General features: G+C 40.4%; 2 protein-coding genes across 2 annotated transcripts; one reads left to right on the plus strand and one right to left on the minus strand.

The window, feature by feature from the left end:
- Positions 1-3730: 3730 nt before the first annotated feature.
- Positions 3731-18235, plus strand: rasgrp4 (RAS guanyl releasing protein 4). Its single transcript, XM_026191537.2, has 17 exons — positions 3731-4228; positions 10020-10195; positions 10800-10911; positions 11115-11177; positions 11284-11418; positions 11580-11721; positions 12634-12807; positions 12943-13059; positions 13640-13915; positions 14009-14089; positions 14356-14460; positions 14590-14699; positions 14810-14960; positions 15059-15095; positions 15452-15583; positions 15688-15881; positions 16346-18235. The coding sequence occupies exons 1-17, from the start codon at positions 4212-4214 to the stop codon at positions 16451-16453; spliced, it is 2130 nt and encodes a 709-aa protein (XP_026047322.1). The 5' UTR covers positions 3731-4211; the 3' UTR covers positions 16454-18235.
- hnrnpul1 (heterogeneous nuclear ribonucleoprotein U-like 1) lies at positions 17419-26835 on the minus strand. The gene is made up of 16 exons (XM_026191535.2): positions 26685-26835; positions 25920-26199; positions 25412-25699; positions 24878-25088; positions 24705-24778; positions 24273-24412; positions 23815-23914; positions 23616-23728; positions 23166-23432; positions 22854-22976; positions 22608-22736; positions 20400-20568; positions 19418-19681; positions 19051-19199; positions 18755-18961; positions 17419-18313 (listed from the first exon to the last, which is right to left on the minus strand). Exons 2-16 carry the CDS (start codon positions 26155-26157, stop codon positions 18197-18199), a joined length of 2589 nt encoding a protein of 862 aa, XP_026047320.1. The 5' UTR covers positions 26158-26199; positions 26685-26835; the 3' UTR covers positions 17419-18196.
- Positions 26836-27016: the final 181 nt, after the last annotated feature.

Here is a 27016-nt window from a genome sequence, read left to right on the forward strand (position 1 = left end):
CGAGCAGGTTGCATTAGTTCTTTGTTTTATGTTTGAAGTATTGCAAGTCACACTTACAAGAAATTTGCTATATTATTTACCATATATGGCTCATTATTCGTTTTAGTGCTGATTGATCTTTTAATCAAAATGAACTTATATACAACAATAGCTAAGTTAGACACCAAACATCTTTAGTCATAAAGCTCATCTGTGTGTTTTGATCAGAATTTGCAATTTGGAAGCTACTTTCAGCTGTTCCTTTATTGGTAAATGGCCTGTATTTGTATAGCTTTACTAGTCCCTAAGGACCCCAAAGCGCTTTACACATCCAGTCATCCACACACTGGTGATGGCAAGCTACATTGTAGCCACAGCCACCCTGGGGCGCACTGACAGAGGCGAGGCTGCCGGACACTGGCGCCACCGGGCCCTCTGACCACCACCAGTCGGTGGTTGCCCAAGGACACAACGACCGAGACTGTCTAAGCCAGGGCTCGAACCGGCAACCTCCCGATTACAAGGCGACCTCCCAACCCTTGAGCCACGATCGCCCCATTAGGGCGATCCCCCCAAGAGCCACAATTGTAGCACTGCATGTTTGATCTGGCAGATTTTTATGCCAGATGATCTTCCTGACACAACCCTAAAGGACTTTGTAGCTCTACTCAAAATATTTAACTTGTTAGACAAATAACTAAACCACTACGGTTCATAACTTTCCCAACACAGTCCAACTTTGACTATACAAAAAAAAACTCTGACAGGATGCAATGTTTTCATTTTATTTTTTTTAAACGTGGCCTTGAAATGAAATGGCAGAAAACATAATAAATACTTCATAGCCCACATTTATGCTGAGAAGTTGTGTCATCACATCGCTTGTGTTCTTTAAACAATAGTTGAAGAGAGAAAACTGATCTGTTACAAAGAACTGGTTTAGATTCTTGCCTGACATGCAGGTGTTGTTGAGTGACTCGTTGTTGATCAAGGATTATTTTCACCACTATACTACAGGAATTGTATATTATATAACTCTCATCCTTGTAAGTAAGTAATCAAGTAATCTTTTGGATCAAAGTACAGCTCAACTTACAGCTTGGCACTTTCAGTGTGGTGGACACCACTGAAGCTGTCTTACAGCCCAATCGATAACTGAACGAGACACTCTGCACAGATATTTTGTCTGGCTTTTAATTAGCTCTTTGATCTTTTACACTCTTCCATAAAATTACAGTTTTATGCTTCAGTGGTAAAGTAGCAACCTTCCTACTTCCCCTAAGAATAGTGATTCATTACCAGCCTATTATTTTGAGTTTCCCTGTCACTTATCTGAAGCAATACCTCTATCAACAGCCTCTAGATGGTTTTAGTGCTGCCTGGGTTTAACATTTAAGAGATGAACTCAGCAGTGACTGGGGAAGAATCCAGCAGGTAAAATCATAATGAAATTGACTCAGTGATGAACAACACATTCATTTCCACTGTAAATTAATCTATTATTCATTTACTCTGTAAAACAATTGGCAACGTTGGTCGTGAAATATAAGGATTTGTTGCTTTTTATGTTTAATATCACTTCATTATCATTGGGTCCTGAACTGTTGACTGATCAGACTGGTTGAATTTAACAATCAGTGTGAACAGTACTATAGGTGTAAGGACAATTGATATTTTTTATTTGTTTTCATTTTTATATCTTATTTCAGGGATCTTATAATTCATTGAAAAGCAAAGAAATAGCAGTTTAGCTTGGAAAAAAATGCATTGCATCTAGACACAATGTTGTCAGCTGGCTCTACTGTGAATCAACTATGTAGGCCTCCCAAAAATATTTTTTGCATGGCATAAGCTTTCCCCTTGAAAAGCCATCTTTTCAGAAAACCAACAGTTGCTTTTAATTGAAACAGTGGATCTGCAGGAGCGTCCGTGTCACACCCCTCCTGACAGGCAGAAGGGATGCACCAGACAATAAATCTGGAAGTCTGAGTGCTGGGGGGGAGAAAAGCACATCACACTCTCACAGCAACGGTGACCAGCCTTCAGACACTGTGCTCATGCACACATCCCTACCTCCCCTGTCTCCATCTGGCATCCTTGAGCATGCTTTCTTTCTCATCCATCTCCCACTGCAACCGCAGCTAGCAGCGGAAAAGCTGTTTCAGGACGCTGCTCGCCGGGACACAACTCCTTTCAGCGGATAACGGAGAGCAGGAGGAAAAGAGGCGGTGAAGAAGGCGATACGCCACTGAGGCGGAACTAACATGAATTCTGGGAATATGAGTCTCGATTCAGAAGTAACCTGCTGACTCCCGTTTTCTGCCAACTCACGAATCGTGCTGGCTTTATGTGCAGTTGCTGCAGTACGCCTGAAGGAGGCAATATAATACAGAGAACTGATGGGAAAAGGCTTTACAGGTGTCTCTCAAGCGAAATAATTAATTAACGATATATATTAGAGGTCATGACAGTATTACAGTCAAAATAAGATAGGTGTTGTTTAAAGGAATTGATTAATTAACTCAGATGGAGTTATTTTACTGTTTTATTGAAACCTGGTTCAAGCAAAGGGAGGAATCCCCTGCAAACATGTGATGTAATGAAACTTTCAGCTCTTCCACGTAACAGGACGGCTGCTCCGTAGACTGTAAGCATCACGTTTGGTGGTTTTGCTGCGAATTTTCAAAATATGTACTTTGCATACATAATAGATACCAAAAAAACATATAGAAATATACGCAGTGGTTACGACAAAAGTCTTATGGGGGCTTTAAAACTCAGGTAACGCTGCAGGTAACGTGGGCGTGCCAGCGTGTTGAGTTATAGTAAAATGGCACTAGCTGTTCTTTTGTCCAATGTTCTTCACCAGCTGAGTGGCGCTTCCTGTTTTAAAGAAGCATTGCTTAAGATTACAGTAAGTTTACCACATTGTCCGGAAATGGCGTGTTGTGTCTTTCTGCAACATGTGCATGTACGCCCCTGGAGATCTTCAATAATCTAACTTCTCAGCGAAATCCAAGTGCATGTTAGGTGTTTTTGACTTGGCATGCAAGGTCTGCGGGAGCCCTGTGCATCTCTCTTTGCTTTTGAATGCAGTGTCGCCCACTCACTGTCTCTGCCAGCCACTCAGCTTCCTGCAGCAAAGAAGCCACCTCTGCAGACTTGGGGACATTAATGTCCCCTGTTTGGTTGCCTCTTCCTCTTGGGGTGTTAAAACAAGGATTCCTTTGAGCCTCCCTGTCCAGCTGCACAGCGACATTCACAAGCACAAACACTACCTCCCTGTGTAATCACTTGCTACCCTGAGAAATGACAGCGGCAGTTTAAAAAAAAGAAGAAAAGGAGAAATCAGGAAGATAGACGTGATGTGGGGCACCCTGGAGATCCAGTGGGGAGACACGTGTCCGGTTTCAACAGTGTCACCAGGCCCTTGATGATTCCTCCTTAGTAACTTAATTCTTTTGCCAGGGTTTGACAGTGACACAGAAAACTGTATCAGAAAGAGGCTTTAAGGTGTGGCCTATTTTTTTTTCCTGTGTTGACACTTAAAAAGAACCCGAGAGTTCCCCTCTTGAAGTACACTGATGCTCATATGATTGCTCATCACTATCTCTCTCTAACTCTCCTCCTCCTTCCTCTATTGGTACTCCATTTGTGTTCACAATTCTAACTCTCTCTCTCTCTCACTCGCTCTCCCCTCCCCCTTGCACACGGCCACACACACACACAAACACACACAAACACACACACAGAAACTGATGTGAGTTCCCCTATCTATCAGAGCCAGTTCCTCCATTTAAGATGCTGACTTGTTTATGTTGAGGGGACGAGTGAATGACTGTTGCGAGTTTTTGCACTCTACTTCGAGGCTTCTTTGGGGCATTTTGTCTTGGCATGTCTGCTTTGTTGCAGGAAACGGAGGCATGAGGTCTGCTTTGTTACTGATTTGTGGTTGACAGATAAAGCGAGAAGGAGGTTAACTCACTCATAGAGTCGTTTGATAAGCAGGACTTAGGCGCGGAGTTTAGTCGATGAGTGTAGGTGAGCAGCCTTCGACCTCGAGCAGCCCTCCCTGCTGTGCCTGCTCTTGCTGTCCAGTGCACAGTAACACATAGAGGACACAGAGGAGATAAAGGAGGAGCAAGGCCAACCATGGAGCTGTAGAGACGTGCTCAAATGCCTGTACGGATCACCAGTGGAGGAGGAGTGTTGCTGAGGAGAAGAACTCTGCAATGAACAAGAACAAAAGGTAATTAAATAAGAAAAAAGAGACAGGGCGTTAAACCTGAGAGTTCGCTGCTCGCAGAACCATTTGCACCTCAGTTTCTTAACAAGTGTAAGTCTAAGTATGTGTCAGCAGCAAGTGTTTTGAGTGCAGCAGTGATGTGTGAACATTGAGGTTGTAACTGAGATGTGGTGTGGTTTGTGCAAAGGTTCTTGACAAAGTCAAAGAGAAACAAGGACATTTATTTCTGCATCTAGTGTATGCCTCTTCTGCCATTTATTGTCATATTCAACACTGTGCACATGGAGGCTTTGGGTTAAAATAAAGGCTGCAGTTAATGTTTTGACCTGCATATCAGTGAAGACTATCAACTTCTCAAATTATTTGTGTGTACTGCACACAAGTGAGAGCCAACATTCAACAGTTGTGCGTGCCTGTGGAGAGCTGCCTGCTTGCCTTTCCATGGAAATGCGTTCTGCTTTTCTGTTCTGTCCAGTAATCTCCTTTTTCACGTCAGTGCAGTGATGTTTTTTGCATTCGATTTTAGATACAGCAGAGAACCTATATGTTTGTGTTTTCAGAGGCATTTTTTACTGCTGCAGTTGTGACCACAGATCTTATCAGATTACTTGGAATGAAAGGGTTGTATGTTAAATGTTGAGGTAGTCAAATGTGAGTTTTGTCCAATTAGTTACCTGAGTTTGAGGGTATGGAGTTTCCCCTTCAGTGGCAAGACTGTCTAGAACTATCACATAAGGTCAGCATTGTATTTTTATCAGTTATGCATATGAGTTTAACAATATGTAAGACAATAAATAACACATTCCTGAAATGTAGAAATCTTTGTAAAATCTCTAAAAAAAAAAAAAACCCTAAAGAGAAGCATGGAACAAACTCAACGTGGAACTAAATTGTAATAGTGGAAAATTAGGGAAGTAAGTCACATTAGAATTATTGTTATAGGTTAAACATACATGTGTGTATACCAGAGAGAGAATTTCCAAAAATTGGAGAGAACAGAGTGTAGTGCTTAGTTGAACAGGTACAGTACTGAGTAAAAGTCTTGAGCCACTCCTCATTTCTTGATAGTTTGCTTCCAAGCAGCCAGACTTTCTTGTAATTGTAAAGTGCTCTTGAACAGCGTCCTAAGGGTCTTTCAGTGTTTGGGGTTTTTTGGGGGGATATTGGCTCTCTTTTACCTGAACATTTTCAGGGGACTATTTTGTTCCGTTTTTTGTTATTGTTATTTCTTCATTAAGCCACTTAACACCAACCTATGAATCATTCAAGTATGAAAAAGGCACATAACCTAAGGAATGAATCCATTTTAATTTGTATATTTAGGCATTTTGCTATTAGCAGTCTGTCACCAAAAAAAGCACATCATTTATTCCTGTTTCTTTAGTTGAACTTTGACACACATAATATAGTATTTGTGCTTGATTCCCAAAGACCTAGTTAAAAATGGCATGGATTGCAATGCGTGCTTAGAAATTATGGTAAATGAAGGGCAAAAGACAAAGTACCAGGACTAGCAAACTATCTATAGCAGATAAACATTATCTAAATGTCAAGTCTGTAAGAAATAGGAAGAAGAATTTCAAAGATGTGATACAGGCATGAGAAACACATCTGACCCTTCAGTCGATCAAGCTACTATCTGCTAAAGGTTCACCAGAAATGGTCTCAGTGGAGGATTGCCCTCAGTATTCACAGAGAAGGTCAGGAGAGAGGTACAACAGTCAGTGTCTATAGCCATCTGTAAAACACAGTGGCAGCTCTGTCATGGTGTGATGCTGCCTTTCTGGTAGTGTTGTTGGAGGTCTTGCCATTAATTACTTTTGAATACACAAAGGTACTATCAGATTTTGATTGAGCATCCAAAGCATCTGAATATCCGGTTTTTCATTTTTCAATGTGACAATGATCCCAAACACACTGCCAATTCATTAAAAACATACCTGGATTGAAAGCACATAACAGAACACTATAGGTCATGGATTGGCCTCCCCAGAGCTCAGAGCTCAACAATATTAAGGGAGCACTGGAAGATCTTGACAGAGAACAGAACAAAAGGCAGCCAGCATCCAAAAATGAACTTTGAATGTTCTTGAAGAGGCAGCATGACCTATTCCTGAGGACTATTTAAAGAAATTACAAAAAAGCTTGACTACTCATTATAATTGAAAAAATAGTGTTTCTATACTGTATCTCGATGCACACTTGAATGTTCTAATGAATGGCTGCCCCTAGCTCCCATTTTCCTAGCAAAATATAAAGAATTTGGGGATTTCTCAAGACTTTTGCACAGGACTATATGATTGCACTATATACAGTACTAAGGAGGGGAGGGGTCAATAGCTCCTTGCAGAAGATGCATCCTCTTGATGCAGAGGGAAACAAGAATATGGGTTGGGAGAGGGGAGAGCAGGGGAAAAGAGCAGTACACAAACAAGGCCTTCAAAGGGCCTGGGCTTCAATTAATCAATTAAGGAAAGAAAGAGAGGAATTTGCATATCCCCCCGCCAGTGTGAGAGCAGGAGCAAGGGGAGGGGGTTACTGGATCTTTAGCCAGGAGTCTCAACACAGATGGGAAAGAGAGTGAGGGGGATTTCCAGAGAGAAAAGGAGAAGCTGTTTCCTGAATGGAATGAATAGAACAAGGATGAAGGAAGAGGAAAAAAGTGAGCAAAGTAGGAGTTAGTGAGGAAAATGAGGAATGGAAGGTCTTCCTGAAAAAAGAGTCAGTGATGCAATGGAGCAGGATCCAAATGAATAAGTATGTCATCTCATGTCATGCACAAGGATTTTCTTTTCAACACAAAGGTTGTTCCTATAGATGGCATGCTAAATAAAGGGAGTGCTTTTCAAGTTGCCCTATGCTTTGGAAAAAGTCAATGCAAATTCCCAAACAGTAACTGTGTTCTAATTTGCATCCATATCCACTACACTCTATTTTCAAATGGCTCTCTGTCATTGAAGGTGGTCAGTGTCACTACACAGAAAACATACCTTTGACTGATGTTTTGTGTGTTACCTACTCAGCACTCGGGGGAAATTCCCTGAATAACATTATGACATCAACAACATTTCCCCGTCAGCATTTCTGTTTGTAGTTGCCGTGTCTCACGTATGTGCAAGTGCTTTGACAGCAGGTGAATTCACTGAGAAAGGTGATATGTTGCAAAGGACATTGAGATTAGAAAACCACTCAGTTTTGTTTTTAAATGTACAAAATTAGTGTACATACTTCAATCCAAACACGTAAAAGAAATAACGGACTTGGAAACACTTGAGAACATAGAATAGATATTCTCATAATTTATTGAGACTGTTAACGAATTAGGTGATTATTGGTTCATTTTCAATCTGGATCAGGTAATATCTTTAAGTCAGTGTTATCTGCATAGTCAAAATCCCAAATTGCATTGTTTTTTTAATCGATGGACTTCACAGTCTCTACAGAATGTAACAGCTTAACTTAAAGCAAAGACCTTACCCAGCATGAGATTTAAGTTTCACAGTACACTTTTGCAGAAACCTAAAAGGCAGCTAAGTATAGATAAAATGACAGAGGCATCTTGATTTCACAAGCTTTCCTCTCCTTAAAATATATTTGTTGAAAATGTTGCATGCTGTGCTGTTAATGTTAGTGTTTTGAATTCAGTAGCCAGACTGTGTAATGAGGCAGAGGGGAGGAGCACAAGAGGCAGATCTTTGTTGCCCAGCAGGTTTCCAAACCAGTCACCTGGAGCCTGAGTACGAGGAAGAAGAGTGATGGAGTCTGGTTCATCACTGACATCCCCCTAATGCAGGGGTGGGCAATCTCAGTCCACGAGGGCCGGTGTCCCTGCAGGTTATAGATGTGTCCTCGAACCAACACAGCTGATTTAAATGGCTAAATTAGTTCCTCAACATGTCCTGAAGTTCTCCAGAGGCCTGGTAACGAACTAATCATGTGATTCAGGTGTGTTGACCCAAGGTGAGATCTAAAACCTGCAGGGACACCGGCCCTCGTGGACTGAGATTGCCCACCCCTGCCCTAATGTTTTGAGTCTAGATGTCTCTGAGAGTGAAATATGTTGCGTGATGACTAGATGGAACAGCACGTACAGGCAGCTTGTGGTATAAATAGATAAGTGAATGTCACCACATGTTCCTGTGTATCTATAAGTGTTCTGCCATTTTATATGTTTTTGAGTGTCTGGACAGTGGGTGCAGGTGTATGTTTAGTAATGCATAAACTATATGAGAATGTACCAATGTGGTGAGTGGGTTGGGGAAATAAGCTGAGTGCTTAGGTTAAAAGAAGGGGATGTAGGTCTGGTCATTCAGGGAACTTGTCACCAGTTCTCTGAACTCACAGTTGTTTCCTGGCAATTTCATCACATTATCTGCAGTATAGACTGACAGTTTCATATTGGTTACATACTACTCAGTGTTTGCTCAGATGCACGAATACAAAATGTCTTAAGTGCAACACAAAGCTTCACCACCTTTAAAAAAAAAATGACAGACACTCTTAATGGGCAGGTTTGTTGCAAAATGTAGTTTCATTAATGTTTGGTAATTGTGGATCTAGACTTCTCTTAAGTCTCTTGCAAAACTGAGGTAACTATACCAGTTAAAATGTAGATGAAAAAGCAAAGAATAGAAACCAATAAAAAAGTTAAGAATTTCACTGGTTATTGTGAAACACGGTCAGATATTGCACAACTGAGCCACTGATCTGAAGAGGAAGCATCAACATAATCATGAAACAGAAAACTGTTGTGTTTAAGCATAAAATGTAGTATCTCTCCCTTATCTTTGTTGTCTAAAAAGTTGTTTTTGTAACTCTACTCGCACTTAGCATCAGTCCAGCTTCAGCATAAAGTATGCACAAAGGGATGGCCTATATGCTATGACTAGGCTGGATTCTCCTCAGTTGCAAATTTCCATTGAAGTCCAAAAAAGGGAAAATTTGCATCAGCGTTCTGCCACATCAGTAGCAGGACACCAGTCACCAGTGTATGATTACTAAAACAAATGGGTCTTGTGGTTACATACTGTATCTATAGGCTGCGAGGTGAATCAAAGAGAGATCTTCCGTTCTTGCCTAGTTTACTTGTGAGATGTGGCAAATCTATTTTGTTTTCGACAACAAGAAAGCATAATTTCAGTGTCTTATAAAAACTGATGGGTGATGTATTTTTATACTAACAGCATCCAAATATGTTTTGATGTTTTACTTTTTTAGACTTATAGATTTTTTTGTAACTTCAGTACCACTTATCAAAAACAAAAGGACTTATAGCAGTCACTATGCCTTATTTAATCTCTCATGTTGTCTGTTCCAGATTTTCCGTGACATTAATAGGAGTTTAAAAATAAAAGTTGCTCTGGCCTATGTCACCATTAGCACCTGCAATTAAAGAAAAAAAAATCCCGATCAAAACTAATTCTTATAAAGTTTCTAAAAGCACGGGAGTAAAAATACAGTACAACATTTAAATGTGTGACACAACTGGCCACCCATCTAATGTCAGTAATGAAAAGTCCCCCACTACTTCAAGTCTTTTACTTATTTGACAAATTTAGAGAAGCGTCTGAGCTGTTGCGTGCAGTTAGTCTGCTTGTGCATGATGGCTCAGACAGCAGCAGAGCTGTAGCAGAGCTTATCAGATGTGGGGAGCTGTGTTTCCTCTAATGCTGGCTTGAACTATCTCGTCACACATTGTTCTACTTTTTTAGGCTACTTATGCTCCCCTTTTCTCTCCCTCTCTCGCTCTCGCTTTCACTCTCTATCTGCCTTTCTGTCTGTCTCACTTTCTTAGGAAGTCCAATGTGGAGAGTCCTGGTGTGCTAAAGGGCAAAAACCTGGGCCCCCGGAGGAGGAATACATGTCCCAGTCCTCAGGACATCACCCGGGCCCTGCAGAGCCCCAGTTCTGCTCCCAGTGCCAGTGCTGCCAGCCTGGATGACCTCATACAGCGCTGCCTAAACTGCTTTGGTCAGTCTCTGTTTGCCATGTGGTTTTACACTTTAACAACAACAAGGTTATATAATTGAGGGATGAGGGAAAGTGTGGGGGGTGGGGGTGAGAGAAACTGACAGGGTGGGATGGAGAGAGACAAAGAGCAGTCTCATACAATCAAGCTTTGTTCTGTTGGGTTACAGAAGCCAGCCAGTCATTCCCATGCAATGTTAAACTATACAAATCTCTCTATCTCTATCTCTATCGCCTCCTCTGTTGGTGTATCAGTCAGTTCATTAAAATTACACAAATACATTTTTTGGATATCAACTGTTAAAGGTCCTGAAATGTGACAGTAGAAAAACTCAAAATAATGATCTAGTTAACTGGCATAATATAAAGCTTTCCTAGGGAAATGTTAGGGTAAAATAAAACTAGGTAGTTTGGTTGTACTGAACCTTTAAATTATAATTAATATATATTTCTGTTGATAAAAACAGGCATACCTAGAGAAAGTCTGAAATCTCCACTCTACCTGAGCTGCTTGGTGTGACATAAACTCGTTGCCTATTGCACTGTTTGTTGTTTTTAATCACATTAATCCTCCTCCTGTGAATCCACTGCTCCGTTTTGCTTGCAGATTCAGAGGGCAAGACTTCCAGCCCAAGAGGGACCCAGTTGGTCCACATGACCCTGATGATGCACAGCTGGGTTGTGCCATCTGAGGCATTTGCCCAGAAACTTCTCACTCTATATCCTCCACTGCCACTCAGTGTAATACTCTGGTTCCACTGGTGCACTTCTCCCAATCACATGCCCATGTTGATTAATCAGATCAGGAAACAAGCATGGCTTTGTTTTGCACTCCATGTTTGCAAAGCAGATTTCAAGTATATATCCCTACTGTTTGGTATAATTTGCACAGTGTGTTTAGAGCCTTGACTATTATTCTTACTTATAAGGACTGTCCCTCCGACAAGAGAGGACTCAGGCGGACACAGATCCGCCACCTTGCCAGGTGAGTAAGGACACTCGAGACCGTTGAATGATGGAGTATGACGGAACTGGTTATCCTGCTCTATTTGCGAGTAGTAAACATGTTTTCTGTTTTGCTTTGTGGCAAGGCAGTGGATCAGCCAGTTCCCAGCGGTATTTGAGGTGGACCCCCACCTTGAACAGACCATGGGGGACCTGTGGGCACTGGTCCGGTCAGATGGAGGAGAGGAGAAACACTCGCAGCTCATCGAGAACTCCTGCTTGTGAGTCATGTTTCTGTTTGATTTACCGTTGTACCCTGGAAAAACTGCATATATATAAATATGTCTAAAAACAGTTAAAAAAAAAAATATATATATATATATATAAACAATAAACAATCCTATAAATAGAATGATGATTTTTGTCCTGTTGCCTTTCCTAGAAGCCCTCACCTGAACATATCACAGGCACCCTCACCTTCTGTGAAGAAGAGGAAGGTGTCTTTAATATTCGATCACATGGAGCCAGACGAGATGGCTGAGCATCTCAGCTACCTTGAGTTTAAAAACTTCTGTAATGTATCAGTAAGTTCACCAAACAACTTCTCACTATTTCTTAGGTTTTTCACCCGATGAGACACCATCATGTTGCCATGACTCACAGAGATGTTCCTAGTCCTGAAATAAGCACTCAGAGTTAATGAATATGCATAGACAAGTTTTACTTTTGGTATCATTATTAGTACCAGTACATTATGTGGTTATGATAATTAGTCCTCTTGTAAAGATGTTATTATAGCCTAGTAGCAAAATTAATGGATAAATCATAAAATCATCTAAGATTCAAGCTAAAGCTCTTTAGTTAAGCATTCTTTGTCAGCGTTTGAGGTTTTTTGCTAAACAGTGTAGTTTAATGGCATCTTCATTCATTCTACACACAGCTGAGCATGAAGTATGTTAAAGTAAAAATATTATACTGTAAAAATGTTAAAGGTTCACTGTATTTTTGACAGTTTAAATGGTGACACTTTCCATGAACATTGGTCATTTTGTTTTAATCACACTATCAGTAATATGTTATTTGTAAGAACAAGTTTTTCTGCCACATTGTGAGAAATCCTGTTGCGTAACTTGCATTGTAGTTGATGGCATTTCTAACTTTCAATAGGAAGTGTGAACACTTTATGGGAAATGGTTTCAGTGTATCAATTTGCCTAATAGTACCTACATCTATAGTCTCAGTCCCTTTACAAAGTATTAGTAAATGGTGCCATACAGTCGATAGTGGTCACCGTATCTGTTGGTTTTACTGACAGTCAGGCTCCCTCCAGATGTTCCAGATGGTTTGTGAAATTGCAAAGTTGTGCCACAACTTTTTCTTTTACTCTGAAGCCACAATCAGAAGATAAAATATTGTTTTATTTTTATGAGAAAATGATTCAAAATGTTAAAATTACGAATAACCTTTATTGCTTGAACTCTTTTCTAATCGGACAGTTCTTGGATTACCGCAGCTATGTAGTACGAGGTTCAGTCCGGGACAATCCTGCTTTGGAGCGTTCAGTGATGATGTGTAATGGGGTCTCCCAGTGGGTCCAGCTGATGATTCTTAGCAGACACACAGCCCAGCAGAGAGCCCAGGTCTTCACCAAGTTCATTCATGTGGCTCAGGTAAAGTACCTGGGGAGGCAACATCACAAAAACTGAAATAAGAGCTAAGACGCATTTTGGTTTGGCTGCCAGGTCTACTGTTTCAGGTGCACTTTTTCTAATTTACAGTTATTTCTTATGCTCTTTTCCATTTAGAAACTTCGATCTCTGCAAAACTTTAACACTCTCATGGCCGTAACTGGAGGCCTCTGTCACAGTTCAATCTCCCGCCTCAAAGACACTTCTAACCTGCTGCCTCCTGATGTCACTAAGGTATTTTAAATATTGCGTGTAATCATGAGTCAGTGTTAGTGCCTGTCACGCCACAAGGGTGTAAACGTTTAGACATTGCTTTGCTTAATCATTGCAATGTCTGTTTCTTCACCTGCTAACCCAGTAAGTGGTGTTTCTGGTAATTCTTTATCTTTTGTTAGATATGGTGGCATTCAAAAAGTGATATTTGCATGTCATACACATCAACTAAACTTACTGTACATATGAGAAAGAATGTTTTGGGGCGTAACATTAACTCAGAGAAGTGTTTGGTACACATTCCATTTTTACCTCTTGTTTTTCCTGTGTGGGACAACACCTTCAACTGCCCTCTTGGGGTTGCTTTGTCATATCCTGAAGAGTTTTTATAGATTTTTTACATTTTTAGCTGTATGGTCTCATCACAGCTAGCCAGCTGTTTCTAGACAAACTGGACAAACGTGTGCAAAGGTTTGCCATATCTTAGATTACTCTTAGACGATTCACTGTTTTCCATTTAAACAAAAAAAAAAGGCTTAGTTAAATATTTTAAAAATATATATTTTTTAATCACTATTTGTCAATCTTTATTTTCTGTCAGGCTCTCAGTGAAATGACAGAGCTGCTCTCGTCGCGGAGTAATTACAGCAACTACCGTCGGGTTTACAATGAGTGCACCGGCTTCAAGGTTCCCATTTTGGGTGTCCATCTAAAGGATCTGATCTCGCTGAATGAGGCCTTGCCGGACTACATAGATGAGGAAAAAATCAACCTGAGCAAGCTGCAGCACCTCTATAGCAACATTAATGACCTGCTGGCCCTCCACAGCTGTACACCACCCTTTGAGGCCAACAAAGACCTGCTGCATCTGCTCACGGTACTAGAACAAGAAACAAGAAGGGGATTTTTACAAAGTTAGATAGCACGAAGTCACAAACATCTGAAATTCTGTTCTGTGTTAATGTTTCAGCTCTCCCTAGATTTATACTACACTGAGGATGAGATATATGAACTCTCATATGCCAAGGAACCCAAGAACCCCAAGGTTCAGGTCAGTAGAGCTGAAGTGAAGCTCTTTGTAACGGTACACAGGTTCACACTTACTTTAACCTCTTCTTATAAGCGGGTGGACATTTGCGCACTTTCTGTGGGTGTAACGTGTTCTTCAAAACAAAAGCAGAGACGCAGTGCTTAAATACATCAAAGTTAGCCACATCAAAGCGCTGTACGTTAGGGAAGTGTATTATGTGGTGGGTGTGTGCATTTTTGCTTGTCTGACAGTCTTCGTGTCTCATTGCTGCATCTGTTTGTCCACAGCCTGTAGCTCCAGTTAAACCCCCAGTAGTGGCAGAGTGGGGTTCAGGAGTCACCCCCAGGCTCGACCCCGACACCATATCTAAACACGTCAAACAGATGGTGGATGTGAGTATGTGACTTTGCAACAACCTGATGTCTCTCACTTCCTTATTACTTGGCAGCCTAAAGCAGAACTAGCAAACTGTTCCTTGACAAGTGGAACTGAATATCTGATCGTTCTGTTGCCCCCTGCAGTCCATAATGAAGAATTATGACCACAATCAGGATGGCTACATTTCGCTGGAGGAATTTGAAAAAATAGCAGCCAACTTCCCCTTCTCCTTCTGTACTCAAGAAACTGACAGGTGAGGAAGCTGCAGCTCACACGCGGGCCTCTCGTCATGACCTAAATGCAAATCAGAGAAAGGACAACTTACTTACATCTATGTTGCACTTTGGAAAATTTTCTGCCTAGGGAGGGACAAATCAGCCGTGAAGAAATCACCTCTTACTTCATGAGGGGAATGTCCGTATGTGCCAAGTTGGGGTACAACTTCAATGACGCGCATAACTTCCATGAAACCACATACAAACGACCAACATTCTGTGATATATGTAGAGGCTTTGTGAGTGTCATTAGCTTTGTTTGTTGTTTGTTTCTTTTTTCTCATTGTTTTGGGTTTTGTAGAAATTTAGTCAAATTGTAATTTGTCATATCTTGCAGCTATGGGGTGTCACCAAACAGGGCTACCACTGTAAAGGTAGGCTCAGAAACACAAAAATAAACCTCTACGATCAGAGATCTTAACCTTCTAATCAACTGTCAAGAGTAATCAGCTTGATCTGAGCAAGAATTTGCCCAATAGAATAAGACAGAGTTTAAGAGGACAATTCCCTGAACATGTGGCCTCTTGACATTTCCTCTGCTATTGAAGTAATTTAGTTTGTAACGCTAAAAGCATTACAAAATTACACGTCAACACTGAAATAGGCTATGTTGTTCCAAAAACAATGGTCTGATTACTCTGGATAATCCACAAAACGTTTTCTTAATCTGAGTGAACGAATCCTTAAAGTGGTAGTGCTTTAAAAGCTTAACATTTTCTCTGTCTTCCAGACTGTGGGATAAACTGCCACAGACACTGTAGAGATCTGGTGGGTATTGAGTGCTTGAAGAAACACAAAAACACGACTGGGTCCTGTCCATGCACCCCCGCACCTGATTTAAGAACCAAGGGCAACAGCTGGAGTGCGTCCTTTCTTCTTCATATACAGTCCGCAAAGCACACACTGTCTTCTGTCAGTAAAAAGTCTCTAAAATTATTATTTAATATTATTATTTTTTCTGGTCAGGTTCGGAAGAGGAGACCTTTGTTTTTCCCCTGAGTAATGAAACAGAGCACCATAAGGGTACATCTGACTGGAAAAGTAACACCAGTGAATCAGTACTGTCCGACCGCTCCACTCAGACGGATCCTGGAGTTTGGACACCTGAGAAGAAGGACAAAAAGGGAAACCACCTTCACTCTCGTCCATCACTGAGAAAGGTGAGAAATGGTGCAAGTTCCTGCAAAGTGATCATTCAGAAAGGAAGTGTTTCTTAACCTTTTCTTCTCTGTGATCCTGTTTATATGTGAAAAATGCCATGATTGCATAATGAAATAATACAGCAAGGATTCATTTAAGATTAAAAACTTTGAGTTGCTACCAGACACAGTACAAAATGATAACTCCGTTAAGAATACTGTGAGCTTGGACTCCATATGTACAACTTTGAATGACTCCCTCTACTGTCGTTTTCATGCATGCTGTTATAAAACAGCAAAATAATCCTTTTTTGTGTCCAGCTTGTCCATCTGACTGCTGAGACTTTACTACCTCATATTTTAGGCACTACTTTCAGAGTTAAAGCATTACAAGTGCAGTTTAAAACACTTTGCAAGACTTTGTGAAATAAGAAAAACAAACAGTGACTAGTTTCTTTATGATTAATTTGACATTTGTTTTCCAGGTCAGCACTCTACCACACAGAACCCGCTGCTCCATGCCTGTTTCCTTCCTGCAGGAGAAGATGGAGGAGCTGCATCTGTACAAAGACAAAAGCAGGGAGCCAGACTGAGCACTCATTTCCCCACATGGACAAAGCACAGACACAAACACATTTTTTTGGACAAAGCTGTGTCTGACTCGTGTTGAACTGATACTATTTACTGGCCACTTATTTTAGAAGGCCAGCAAAGGACTCATTTGTGTTTCAAGCATGGTTGTGTGATGTTTTTCATTTGATCTTTGTCACTGCTATTTTATTGGTTATCCGGCTAAGAAACATGGATTTTCCTACTGAGGAACACCTCGTATTGTTTTGAACTGGTGCCTTGGTTTTCTGGTGCTAAACCACCTTACTTCCTAATTTATGCCAACCTATAGGCAGGCTTTTCCTGATCATACAATATATACACATGCAGGGTAGGAAATTAACACTAACCTCAACAAAACTGTGGTTAATTGTAACACTGGCAGCTATATGACAACTCGTCAATTTGGAAAGAATGGAAAACTATTTTAACTGTTATTTATTTGGCTGTTGATTGGATATTTGATATACAAACAGCTAATGTATCAATTTATCGCGTGTCAAAAAGTTATATTATCGAGTTTTACCTTAGCATCTGTTAGCCCAGTTGGTAGTAGAGTTTTGCACATCAAATTCTAAATGGCAATATTGGATTTCATATGTTTTTTACTCAATTAAGCTGTCAGAAAAAGTTAGTGGAAAATCACAAAGTATTTGTTATTGAAACTTCATCATCTATATTGCCCATTTGAATAGCAAAAGGAGCTTGTTAAGCCTAATCGGCCATCATGACTACAGTTTAAAATGTTCATTTCCTTCCCAATGTTTTTGACTGCACATGCATATGGTCCAAACTTGGCATATGGTTTTTAGCTAAACGCTTCCTTTTGTTTTGTCCATGACTTACAAATGTTGGGAAAAAAAGTCGAAAAACATATCAATGATTAATCAGACAGTATGTGTTGTGTCTGACTTCACTGAAGGGGAACAAAAGGACATTAACAATTACAGGCATATACAACTGCATTTATTGTATAAAGACAAGACAGTTTGCGTAACTGATCAAAATCTGATTTTCATTTTCAGGTAGAAAACAAATTGTTTGAAAAGAATAGGATTAAACTACAAGACAAAATGCGCAATCACAAAGGGATGGAAAAAAAGAAAAGAAAAAAACAACCCTGCACATAGAACTAGTCAAGAGTGGCAAAATATTTTTCTCAATCAAAGACTGGATTAAATACTACAGCATCAACACCTATTTAAAAAACGTGTTTCATAATGCTTGGTGTCTATTGCAGTAAATAAAATGTAAAATCGGTAACTGAAAATTAAAAAGCAAGACAGGACAGGGTCATGGATGTAAAAAGCATGCATTTTGTTCTTCTCAAAGCAAGCAAAAGTATTCAGGGTTTGCTGTACTTTTCCTGCCTTCTTCACACTATGAAATGTACAATTACCTCTTCAATCTGTAGTAAATGTGGATTTCATACATCCACACTGAATGCATTATCAATAACATTCATTAAATGTCTTGATACCTATCATCTACCACTTCACGGTCACTGCTTAGAATAAGACTTAATTCAGTAAAAATAATGAAAAGACATCAAACTGTATGTAATTTAGGTGTACACGGATTGATGGCAAATGAAGGCTACTGTGTTAAATCAGATGGAGGATGTTATGGTTGGAGACACAATGTGGGACTGTACAAAAATCAATCTTCTGCAGTTATCAGAGGTGTTCAGGACACAGGTGGATGCAGGTACAGATGCAGGAAGGAAGCTACTGGGAACCAGAAGATGAGCCTTGGCTGCCTTGTCCAGGATAGCTGCCATACTGGCTGTAATATTGATTCCACTGGTTCTGATTCTGGTAGTACTGCTGCCACTGCTGAGCATACTGTAAATCAAAGCAAGAAGCATTTAGAGTTAAAAGTATGTTTACAAGTTTGAGATACTTCATGATCATTAAACCCTTTCCAAAGCCTTAAAGGTGGAGGGAGAGAGAGAGAGAGAGAGAGAGAGAGAGAGAGAGAGAGAGAGAGAGAGAGAGAGAGAGAGAGAGAGAGAGAGAGAGAGAGAGAGAGAGAGAGAGAGAGAGAGAGAGAGAGAGAAAGAGAGAAAGAAAGAAAGAAAGAAAGAAAGAAAGAAAGAAAAGGCTGAACACTGTTTTAAAGTTGTGAACTTTGTGATTCAGTTTTTCTACAGTGAAAACTTTGGATAAAACTTGGCCACCATCAGATCGATTACTACTAAAGTGAATTCATTAGGATTTCTGCCACTGGGCTCTATTGAAGTAACGGCCTGAGTTCATAGGGCCAAAAATGGACGTTAGTGGTACCTGCTGATACTGCTGGTTGTAGCTCTGCTGTGGCTGCTGTTGTGGTTGCTGTTGTGGTTGCTGCTGCTGCTGGTGGTTGTACGTCTGACCAGTGGCAGGTGTCTGGCTGTAGCTCTGACTGTATGCTGGGTACTGACTGTAGTTGCTGTAGTAATTCTGGTTGTAGTTGCCCTGGTTGTACCCTTGATTGTAGCTCTGGCTGTAGCCCTGAGGGTGAAGAAGAATACAATGATATAATTTTTTCCCCCATTTTATAATTTATGGTGTTTTATCCATAAATGAATCATATTAAGTACCTGGTTGTATCCTCCTTTGTTGTAAGAGGGTGCAGTTCTGTAGCTTCCCCCTGACTGCTGACTGCGGTTATATCCACTTCGTGCATCAGAGCCTCCGTCACGGTAGCTGTTGCCCCATCTGTTCTGGTTATAGCTGCCACGATTGTAGCCTGTAAAACGCAACAAAAAGATGAAATATCTACAGACATTTATTGAACAATTTTATTTTACAAAAATGCTGTGCCAACGTAAAAGTCAAAGGAAGAAAGCAGGTGCAACATTTGTTAAACTGAGATCATTAAGTGTTCAGGAAAAATATGTTAACCTGAAAGTTCCAACTTTCTAGTTTGAAATTATCAAAAAATAAATAATATTTAAGAGTTCTTACCTCCTCTGTATCCACTGCCTCCATCCCCACTGCGGTTCTGGTAGCTGCCACGAGCTCCATCACGGTTGTCATACCGCTGGAAGCTACCACCTCCGCGGCCACGGAACCCACCAGACCTGTTATCAAAGCGTTTCTCAGGGGGTGGGCCAGCTTTGCGGCCCTCCTCATTGTACTGCTTCATCAACTTTTCAGCCTCGTCGCGCTGCAGCTCGACGTACGTCACTGCCTCCAGGAAGTCGCAAGGCTCAGGGAGAGTAAAGTTGGCTTCAAGAGTGGCAGTGATGACCACAGGAAAGAGACAGCCCATCCAGCAAAAAAAGGATGGGAGAGAGAGAAAGAGGGGGAGGGGGTTGTAGTGAAGACCAAAGCAGCCACACCACCGGAAGACAAAATGAAAACTAATTACTATTGTACAGGGGAAAAGTACATCAGAGAAACTAAGAGCAGATAATGAAGCAGATGGTAGGGTAAAGGGAACAAAAATTACCTCCAAGGGAACATGGAGGAAACATTTGTTTAAACAGACACAGGAGAGGAGGGAGACTTCAGTAAAGGTGGGGAGGGGGACAAAGGACAACTAAAAAGTTGGTGAGAAGAGGAAACAGCTCTGCAAACCAAGGACAGCTGATGTGAGAGTGTTACAAATTAACTTACAAAAACATATGCATGTAAATGTGTCATTTGGAAACATTCGTTTCATGGAAGCCAATTGCGCAGTATTGGTTCTATTACAAAGCCGAAATCTCAGTTTGCAGGGCATCAGAAGTAAGCTGAATGGCAAGTGGTAGATACAGGGCAAAAAATAAGAATCAGATTCATGTTGACTTTTTAAAAAATATCCAGGTCTGATATCTGGCCAAAGGCTATGATGAGGGAAGGGGGGAGGGGGCATCTTCCAAGTTTGATTTTAGAGACAACACATAGAAAAAAAGTAAAAAAAGTAGATCTGGTGTTTTATTTATTGTTTCCACAGCGTTCCTACCTTTCATTTCTAACACAGCATGATCGGGCACATCCTTCCCCTGCTCATTGGTTTGCTTTAATGTTCGTTCTTTTAAATCCTCGTCCGTGGGACAAATTACAATAGCCTTGCGTTGAAAACCTTCAAAAGGACGCATTTTTCGTCTCCTTGCTGATCCATAAACATTTGTCTAGCAATGGTGACAAGAAAGAAGTAGAAGCTTGTTTGTTATTGTTTATTTGTAATGGCTTTCCACTGGAAGGAAGCTGGAACCCTGCAATAATGAAGTGAGAGAGGTTTGGCTTGGACGTCAGTCTACGTTTTTACTCAGGTACTATTGGCCTCTCGTCACTCCACAGACTTACCTCACGGTCTGTGCGTCCAGGTACCCAGTGACTGCTAAAGAAAGTTATTGTAAATAGAGGGACCCTGTGCTGACTAAACTTTCTGCTTTGTCAGACAACGCCAAGATGCGCGCACTCAATTCTGTGTTCATTCAATGACTATGTGCTGATTGTAAATATGCTTCAAAAGCACTGCTACAATTACGCAGAGCAGTAACTGAGAGAAGCTGTATTTTGTATTTACCTCAAACATTAAAAGAACTTAAATATGCCCTAGATGAACAGTTACAATACCGAAAGGTATATTACAGTTACCATTTCGATTGAATTGATTTTCAATTCAGTTAATTCTTCTTCTATTGCGATGTAGCGATTATAAATGTAGAGATAGTTTGCAGTAGTCACCAGGTGGAATAGCAAATACATAAATATTTCATATCTTGCTCTGAACAACCTAATTTCAGTATTATAAACTACTGCTGTTAGATTTTTCTCCCAAAATATTCCATAGCACTGATCAGCAGGAACGACTCATGGTTACATTTTGCTTTGATGACAGTGCCAACTGTCAAATGTAGCCACATTATAAATCACATTTTTTTCCATAATCCTTGCTGCCTGTGTAAGAACTCAAAACAGAATGAAAATGCTTCAAAAACCCTCGTTTCAAATCAGGACTACAGCTAAATAACAAACACTTAATAATTACGCTTTATCTAAATTAGGCTTTTAGGTGACATTAAAACTGCCAAAGCACAATTATCAAACTGCGCCATGCTATGACATTCAAATAGAAGACTTGCGGTTAGGACACTTTAAACAGCAAACAGCTCACAGTATTAACTTCAAACAATCTCTCTCTTCATCCAGCAGAACTCAGTGGGGTCTCCACTGACCAACAAACAACTAAGTAATGCCAATGTCAATTAAATTTGTAATGAATATGATCTCACAATTTAACAGTGAGAAGCTTATACAAGTTCTTATTAGTAACCAATTTAGCTTTAAATATATGCCAAAAGCTTAAAAAGAAAAAAAAAAAAAAAAATAGGATTTCGGTTCCTTAATATACACACAAAGAAATCACATACCTCAAAGAAAACACTCTGTGTCTAAAGTGCCAACTTTACAACTTTTATCGAATATAAACATGTCCGAAAAGCACCATTTACCACAGCATGCTGCTTCAAAAACCGCTTGCTAGTCTCATGGGTCCCTCAGACTTACCTTTACTCACCTTTTCTTCATACGAGCTCTTGTCCCATTCCAGACAACACATATATAACCTACCTGCAAATACTCACAGTTTCCACAGAAAAGCCACAGTCCACCATCAGACCCACCTACCTTTTTCCCACATTTCCTGAGCTCAAAGATCTGAAAATCTAAAAGGCTGTTAGTCAGTACTTACCTTAGGGGTCAATTTATTAAAAAACACACTCAAAAGTTCCATATATCTCACTTAAAAAATAGCTTTTAAAAAGCTATCAACTCTGTCTTATTAAATTAGCAACAGAAGGTGTTTTTCTTACTCACCAGTCAGAGCTTACTTGTTTCTCAACATCTTTACAAAGTCATGGTTTACTTGTACATTGTTGAAATTCACAAGACAAACAATACTGTATTATGACAGGGAATAGCAAGTGCAATATACTGCGGGATGAAAACATAACATATTCTGTCACTTATGAGAGCCATTAATCATTTTCGTTTACAATGCATGACAAGCAAGTGACAAGAGGGAGATCAATGCTTCTTCTACTCTATAATACACAGAGACCCCCTGAAAGATAAATAAATAGTCCATTAGAGAGAGAGTGATCATCAGGGCACATTGACTGACTGTGGTGAGTATTAAAGCAGAGTGTAACTGGAGGGGCAGTACCTGATCGAGGATGTAGTTGCGTCTCTTGCGGGCGGCGATCTCAATCAGCCGGTTCAGACACTGGGTGGCCTGCTGTATCAGAACATCCCAGCGCCCGGCGTAGTTCTTCTGGCGGCGCAGACCCATGACCTGGAGAAAAAGGAATACATTTTAAAATCTTTGTTTGAAAATAAATAAAGACTTTGAACAGAACCAACATTCACAATGTAATGAAGAAAAAAAAAACCCACAACAAACAAAACCAACCTTCATCTTGTCCATGATAGCATTTGTGCCCAGGATGTTGTACTTCTTGTCCGGGTTACTCTCTGCATGCTTTGAGGCCCAAGTGGTTTTTCCACAGGCAGGGAGGCCAACCATCATCAAAATCTGGGGGGAAAAACAAAACAAAAAACCTCTGATCAGTGCTACATCAATTTTTTATTTTGCTTACAATTAAATTTACAAATTGTGGCTAACTTCCAATTAACAATCAAGCATTTAGTCTCCCCAAAACAACAGAAGATTTGGGGGCAAAAACCTCATGTACTGTATAGTACAATTTCACTGCTAACTTACCTCACACTCAGACTTGCTGGCAGGTCCTTTAGTACCTCTGATCTTGTCCTCCATCTCCAGATTGTGGATGAAGGTGTATCCCTCTTGTGGGGGGAAGTAAGGCTCTCGCTTCTGTCCAAAGTTGAACTCAACCGCACAATTCTTAACCAGGACGTGAGGGAACAGGGCACGGCCTGCCAAGGCTTCTTTGGTTGTCCGGAAAGCCACACCCAAATGCACTCCATTCTTAGAGAAGCCCATCTCCACCTCGTCACCACTGTCAAAGTCCTTAAAGTGACAAAGCAAAGAAAACGTCTCAACTTGTAAAATATGCAAAATGCGAGCATTATGATAGATTACTACCATAATTACTGAATAAAAACACAATAACTAAAATAAAGAATACATTATTAAAGAAATGTGTGAAATTCTTATGTGATAAGCTTTAGAGAAAATGAATCAATTACTTACAATGTAACAACCGATGACATCATTTTCGCCAAACTTCTCACCAAAGTCTGAAAATTTACAGTCAACGGATTTTTTTCCTGTTCCTCCATATCCAAAGGAAAATGGCTCCTCACCTAAAACATTGCAGGATTAAAACAATTGTTTTATTAGTTGACCGAGCAAACATCATGTTGAGTATTGTGACAGATGCTTCACTCACCAAGCTGAGTGCTGCAGTGGTTGAGAGACCACCCAATTCTGACCACATGGGGATCAGGCTCACTGCTGGGGAGGTGCTTCACAGGAATTTCTTCATTGATCTTTAAAAAAAAACAAAAGTCAAACACAATCAGAGTAAGATTTTTGTTTGCCTAATACATATATGCGTGCGTGTGTGTGTGAACCAGAAGGATTACTTGACATTATTTCAAAAACAAACAAAACAAAAACAAAAGAAAAGTTAACCAGAGCTTCTATAAAAATTGTGTTTTCAGCTACATTGGTTTAAAGGCCAACAGGGTTAATGCTATTCTTACATTTGACGATAATGCTTGTTAATAGTAAAGTTTCCCCAATACCAAATTGGTAAAATTTCATAAAATAGGTCTGACCTCATCAGCACGAATCATCTGTCTAGCTTTAAAACTACTAAGCCTTTAGACAAACGCATCCATTTACCTTCATCTCATAGCACACGCGTCCCTGGGTGACTCCATGAGTTGCTCGTGCCCCAGCCCAAAGGTAAGCAAAGCCTTCAATGGTCAGTGGATAACCACTGTAGCGGTCACGGGAAACTTTGAAGTGCAAATCACAATTGTCTGAAAACCAAAGAGTTAAGCACAAAGCATCAAACACTTCATCTATATCAGTCATAAGATGGTAGTCTACATCTCTGCAGCAATAGTGGGCGCTCATTATCACTGTAGATTAGAGCAGAGCATACATATATTTAAACGGTTACACGTAATCCATCAACAAAAGCATGTAGTGAATAAATGACTGTGTCTGCTACAACAGTCCAACTTCCTATTGTCTCTGATATTTATAAACAACCATAGACAGCACACTGACACTAGTTTGTTCACACACTATTTAATGTACCATACTTACATGTATCAATTGTAACAAGAGTGTCATCTATGTTCTCCTCTTCATCTTCAGCAGGAGGCTGAGGTGTTCGGGATCTGTACAATAACACCAGAGTATTTATTGTCATACACTTTGCCTTATCCATTCCGAGTGTAGACAGTTGAGTTAACTTAGAAAAACATGTAGAAGCCCACCTCTTCTCCTCACGGTGCTCATAATAGCTGTAGCCCCTGTTCTCCTCATACGGCCTCTTACGTCCATAGTGTCCACCTCTCTCATCTTCAGTTTTGACTTGCTCTGGCTGGCCTGCGGTATCTTGCCCATGCTGCTGGTCATGCTGATTATCTTGTTGCCTTTCACCTGCACCCTCAGATTCATCTTCCATTTTGACCTCTACTTTAACTTCTATAATTAGACATGAACAAACATAACACATTTTAACATGAAAACAAGTTGTTGAATTTTTTCTACTAGGTATGAGAGCAGTTTGAGTGTTGGGTTTACATGTCTTTACTGTATGGCCAAAGTCCATGAGGAAAATTTTACACTACCTTTAGCATCATTTAGTTTAAGCAGATCACTGTGTCATTGTGCCACCTCTGCATGTCGGCAGTAAATAGCAGTAAAACTTGAATCTCTGAAAAGCGTTTCTATTCTCAACCAGTGCCATCAGAGATTAATACAAGACTATAAAAATCAACTGAGTAATAAAAGTAATGAAACATTACCTTGTCTATTCTTTTCATTCTCCTCCTCTTCATTCTCTTCCTCCACTTCCTCCTTTGTTGCAGGCTTGGTCTCTTCCTCAGACATCATGTCAGTTTTCTGAATATCCTCATCTGCTGTGAAGTCGGGCACATTGTGACCCGAGTCTGAAGGAGTCTGACTTTCGTAGGGGTTACCTTCTGCCTCCTCTTCTTCATAGTAACCACCTGAATCTCGGCCCTCATCTTCATCTTGAGGGGCATCACCTTCAGCTTCATCACCACCACCATAGTCCTCAGCTGCTTCTGAATCTGGAAATGTAAAATTTTTAAACTTAGTTTAGGTGTTCTAAAGTTTGTAAAGTGAAAAGTTTGTTGACATTTCCCAACTTTGAAACTTTAATTTATACTTAAGTACAGTGAAGTGCTTAAAATGTAATATCAGCAAAGGGCAGAAACTGGATCAAAGTCCAAAACAACGTAATAAAACTAGTTTCATGGAAGTGAAATGTTTAATGAAATAATACTTTACCTTGCTGCTCTTGTGCATCCGTTTCATCTTCATTGTCTTGGTAGTCATCACCGTATTCCTCTTCCTGCTGCTGATCCCCTTTATCCTCTTGCTCACCAGCATCAGCCTGAGCTTCAGCCTCCAGAGCGGCTTTCAGCCTCTCTACGAGGTCTGCCTTCAGGCCTCTGGTGTCCAGGCCACGGCGCTGGAGCTCTTCTTTTAACTCATTGACTTTCAGTTTCTTCACGTCAACACTCATTGTGATTTTGGATATCTGCTTGGTGCTTCTTGTCTTTATTTGCTACAAAAATTGGGAGGAAATGTTCAGGTACTGCTAAAAACACTGCCTATAACTTTCAAATGTTATCTGCTGCGCGGCACCGTGCCCACAGCCAAATAGGCTGCGTTAGCCGTTTAGCTAAGCTAGCAACGCTGGACAGATTCTGTAAGAATATACAGTGTTCCACTACACGTCTGTGAATAATTAAACTCGTGTTTTATTGCAGCCGTTACCAATACAACCCTTTGAAAGACAAAACTAATCCTAAAATAGATGCTAATGCTATTACTCATCTAAATATCTCGCTGAGCGCCTAACCTTCTTAGCCTAGCATTAGCTAACGCACCGACAGCCGCTGCAAGGGAAGAAACTTTAACTCAGACAATAAGCAAGCTGCGACCCATACTTTATGTCTGCACGCAAGTCCAGGAGAAAATGAACTGTGCAGTCCGCTTAAAGTTTAGTACTAAAGCGGAATATATTAACAAAACAAGGTTGAGGCCTACCTCCTTTCACCCAAGTTGCGCGGGCAAGTCGTGTTAGAAGACTGAAAGAGTTGCTACCGCCCCCTGGCGCCACAAAGTGGCCCAAACTCAGAACCGGAAGTTAACCAGAGCCGCTTGGTTGAATTTATTATTCTACTGCAAAAACACTGGGGTGCACTTCTTTGAGCTACCAAATAGCGCGAGTTTACCATTAACTAATTTGTACCATATAATCTTAGATGAAAAAAACAAAGTTCTGTATGATACGCGTTAAGCACTTGGAGCGTTCCAAAGCAGGAAGTGTTTAAGTTGACGTCATCTTGGGTACTGTAGTTTTACAGTAATGTGAAGAC

The sequence above is a fragment of the Astatotilapia calliptera genome, chromosome 14 (assembly GCF_964374335.1).
Source record: "Astatotilapia calliptera chromosome 14, fAstCal68.1, whole genome shotgun sequence".
NCBI lineage: Eukaryota > Metazoa > Chordata > Actinopteri > Cichliformes > Cichlidae > Astatotilapia > Astatotilapia calliptera.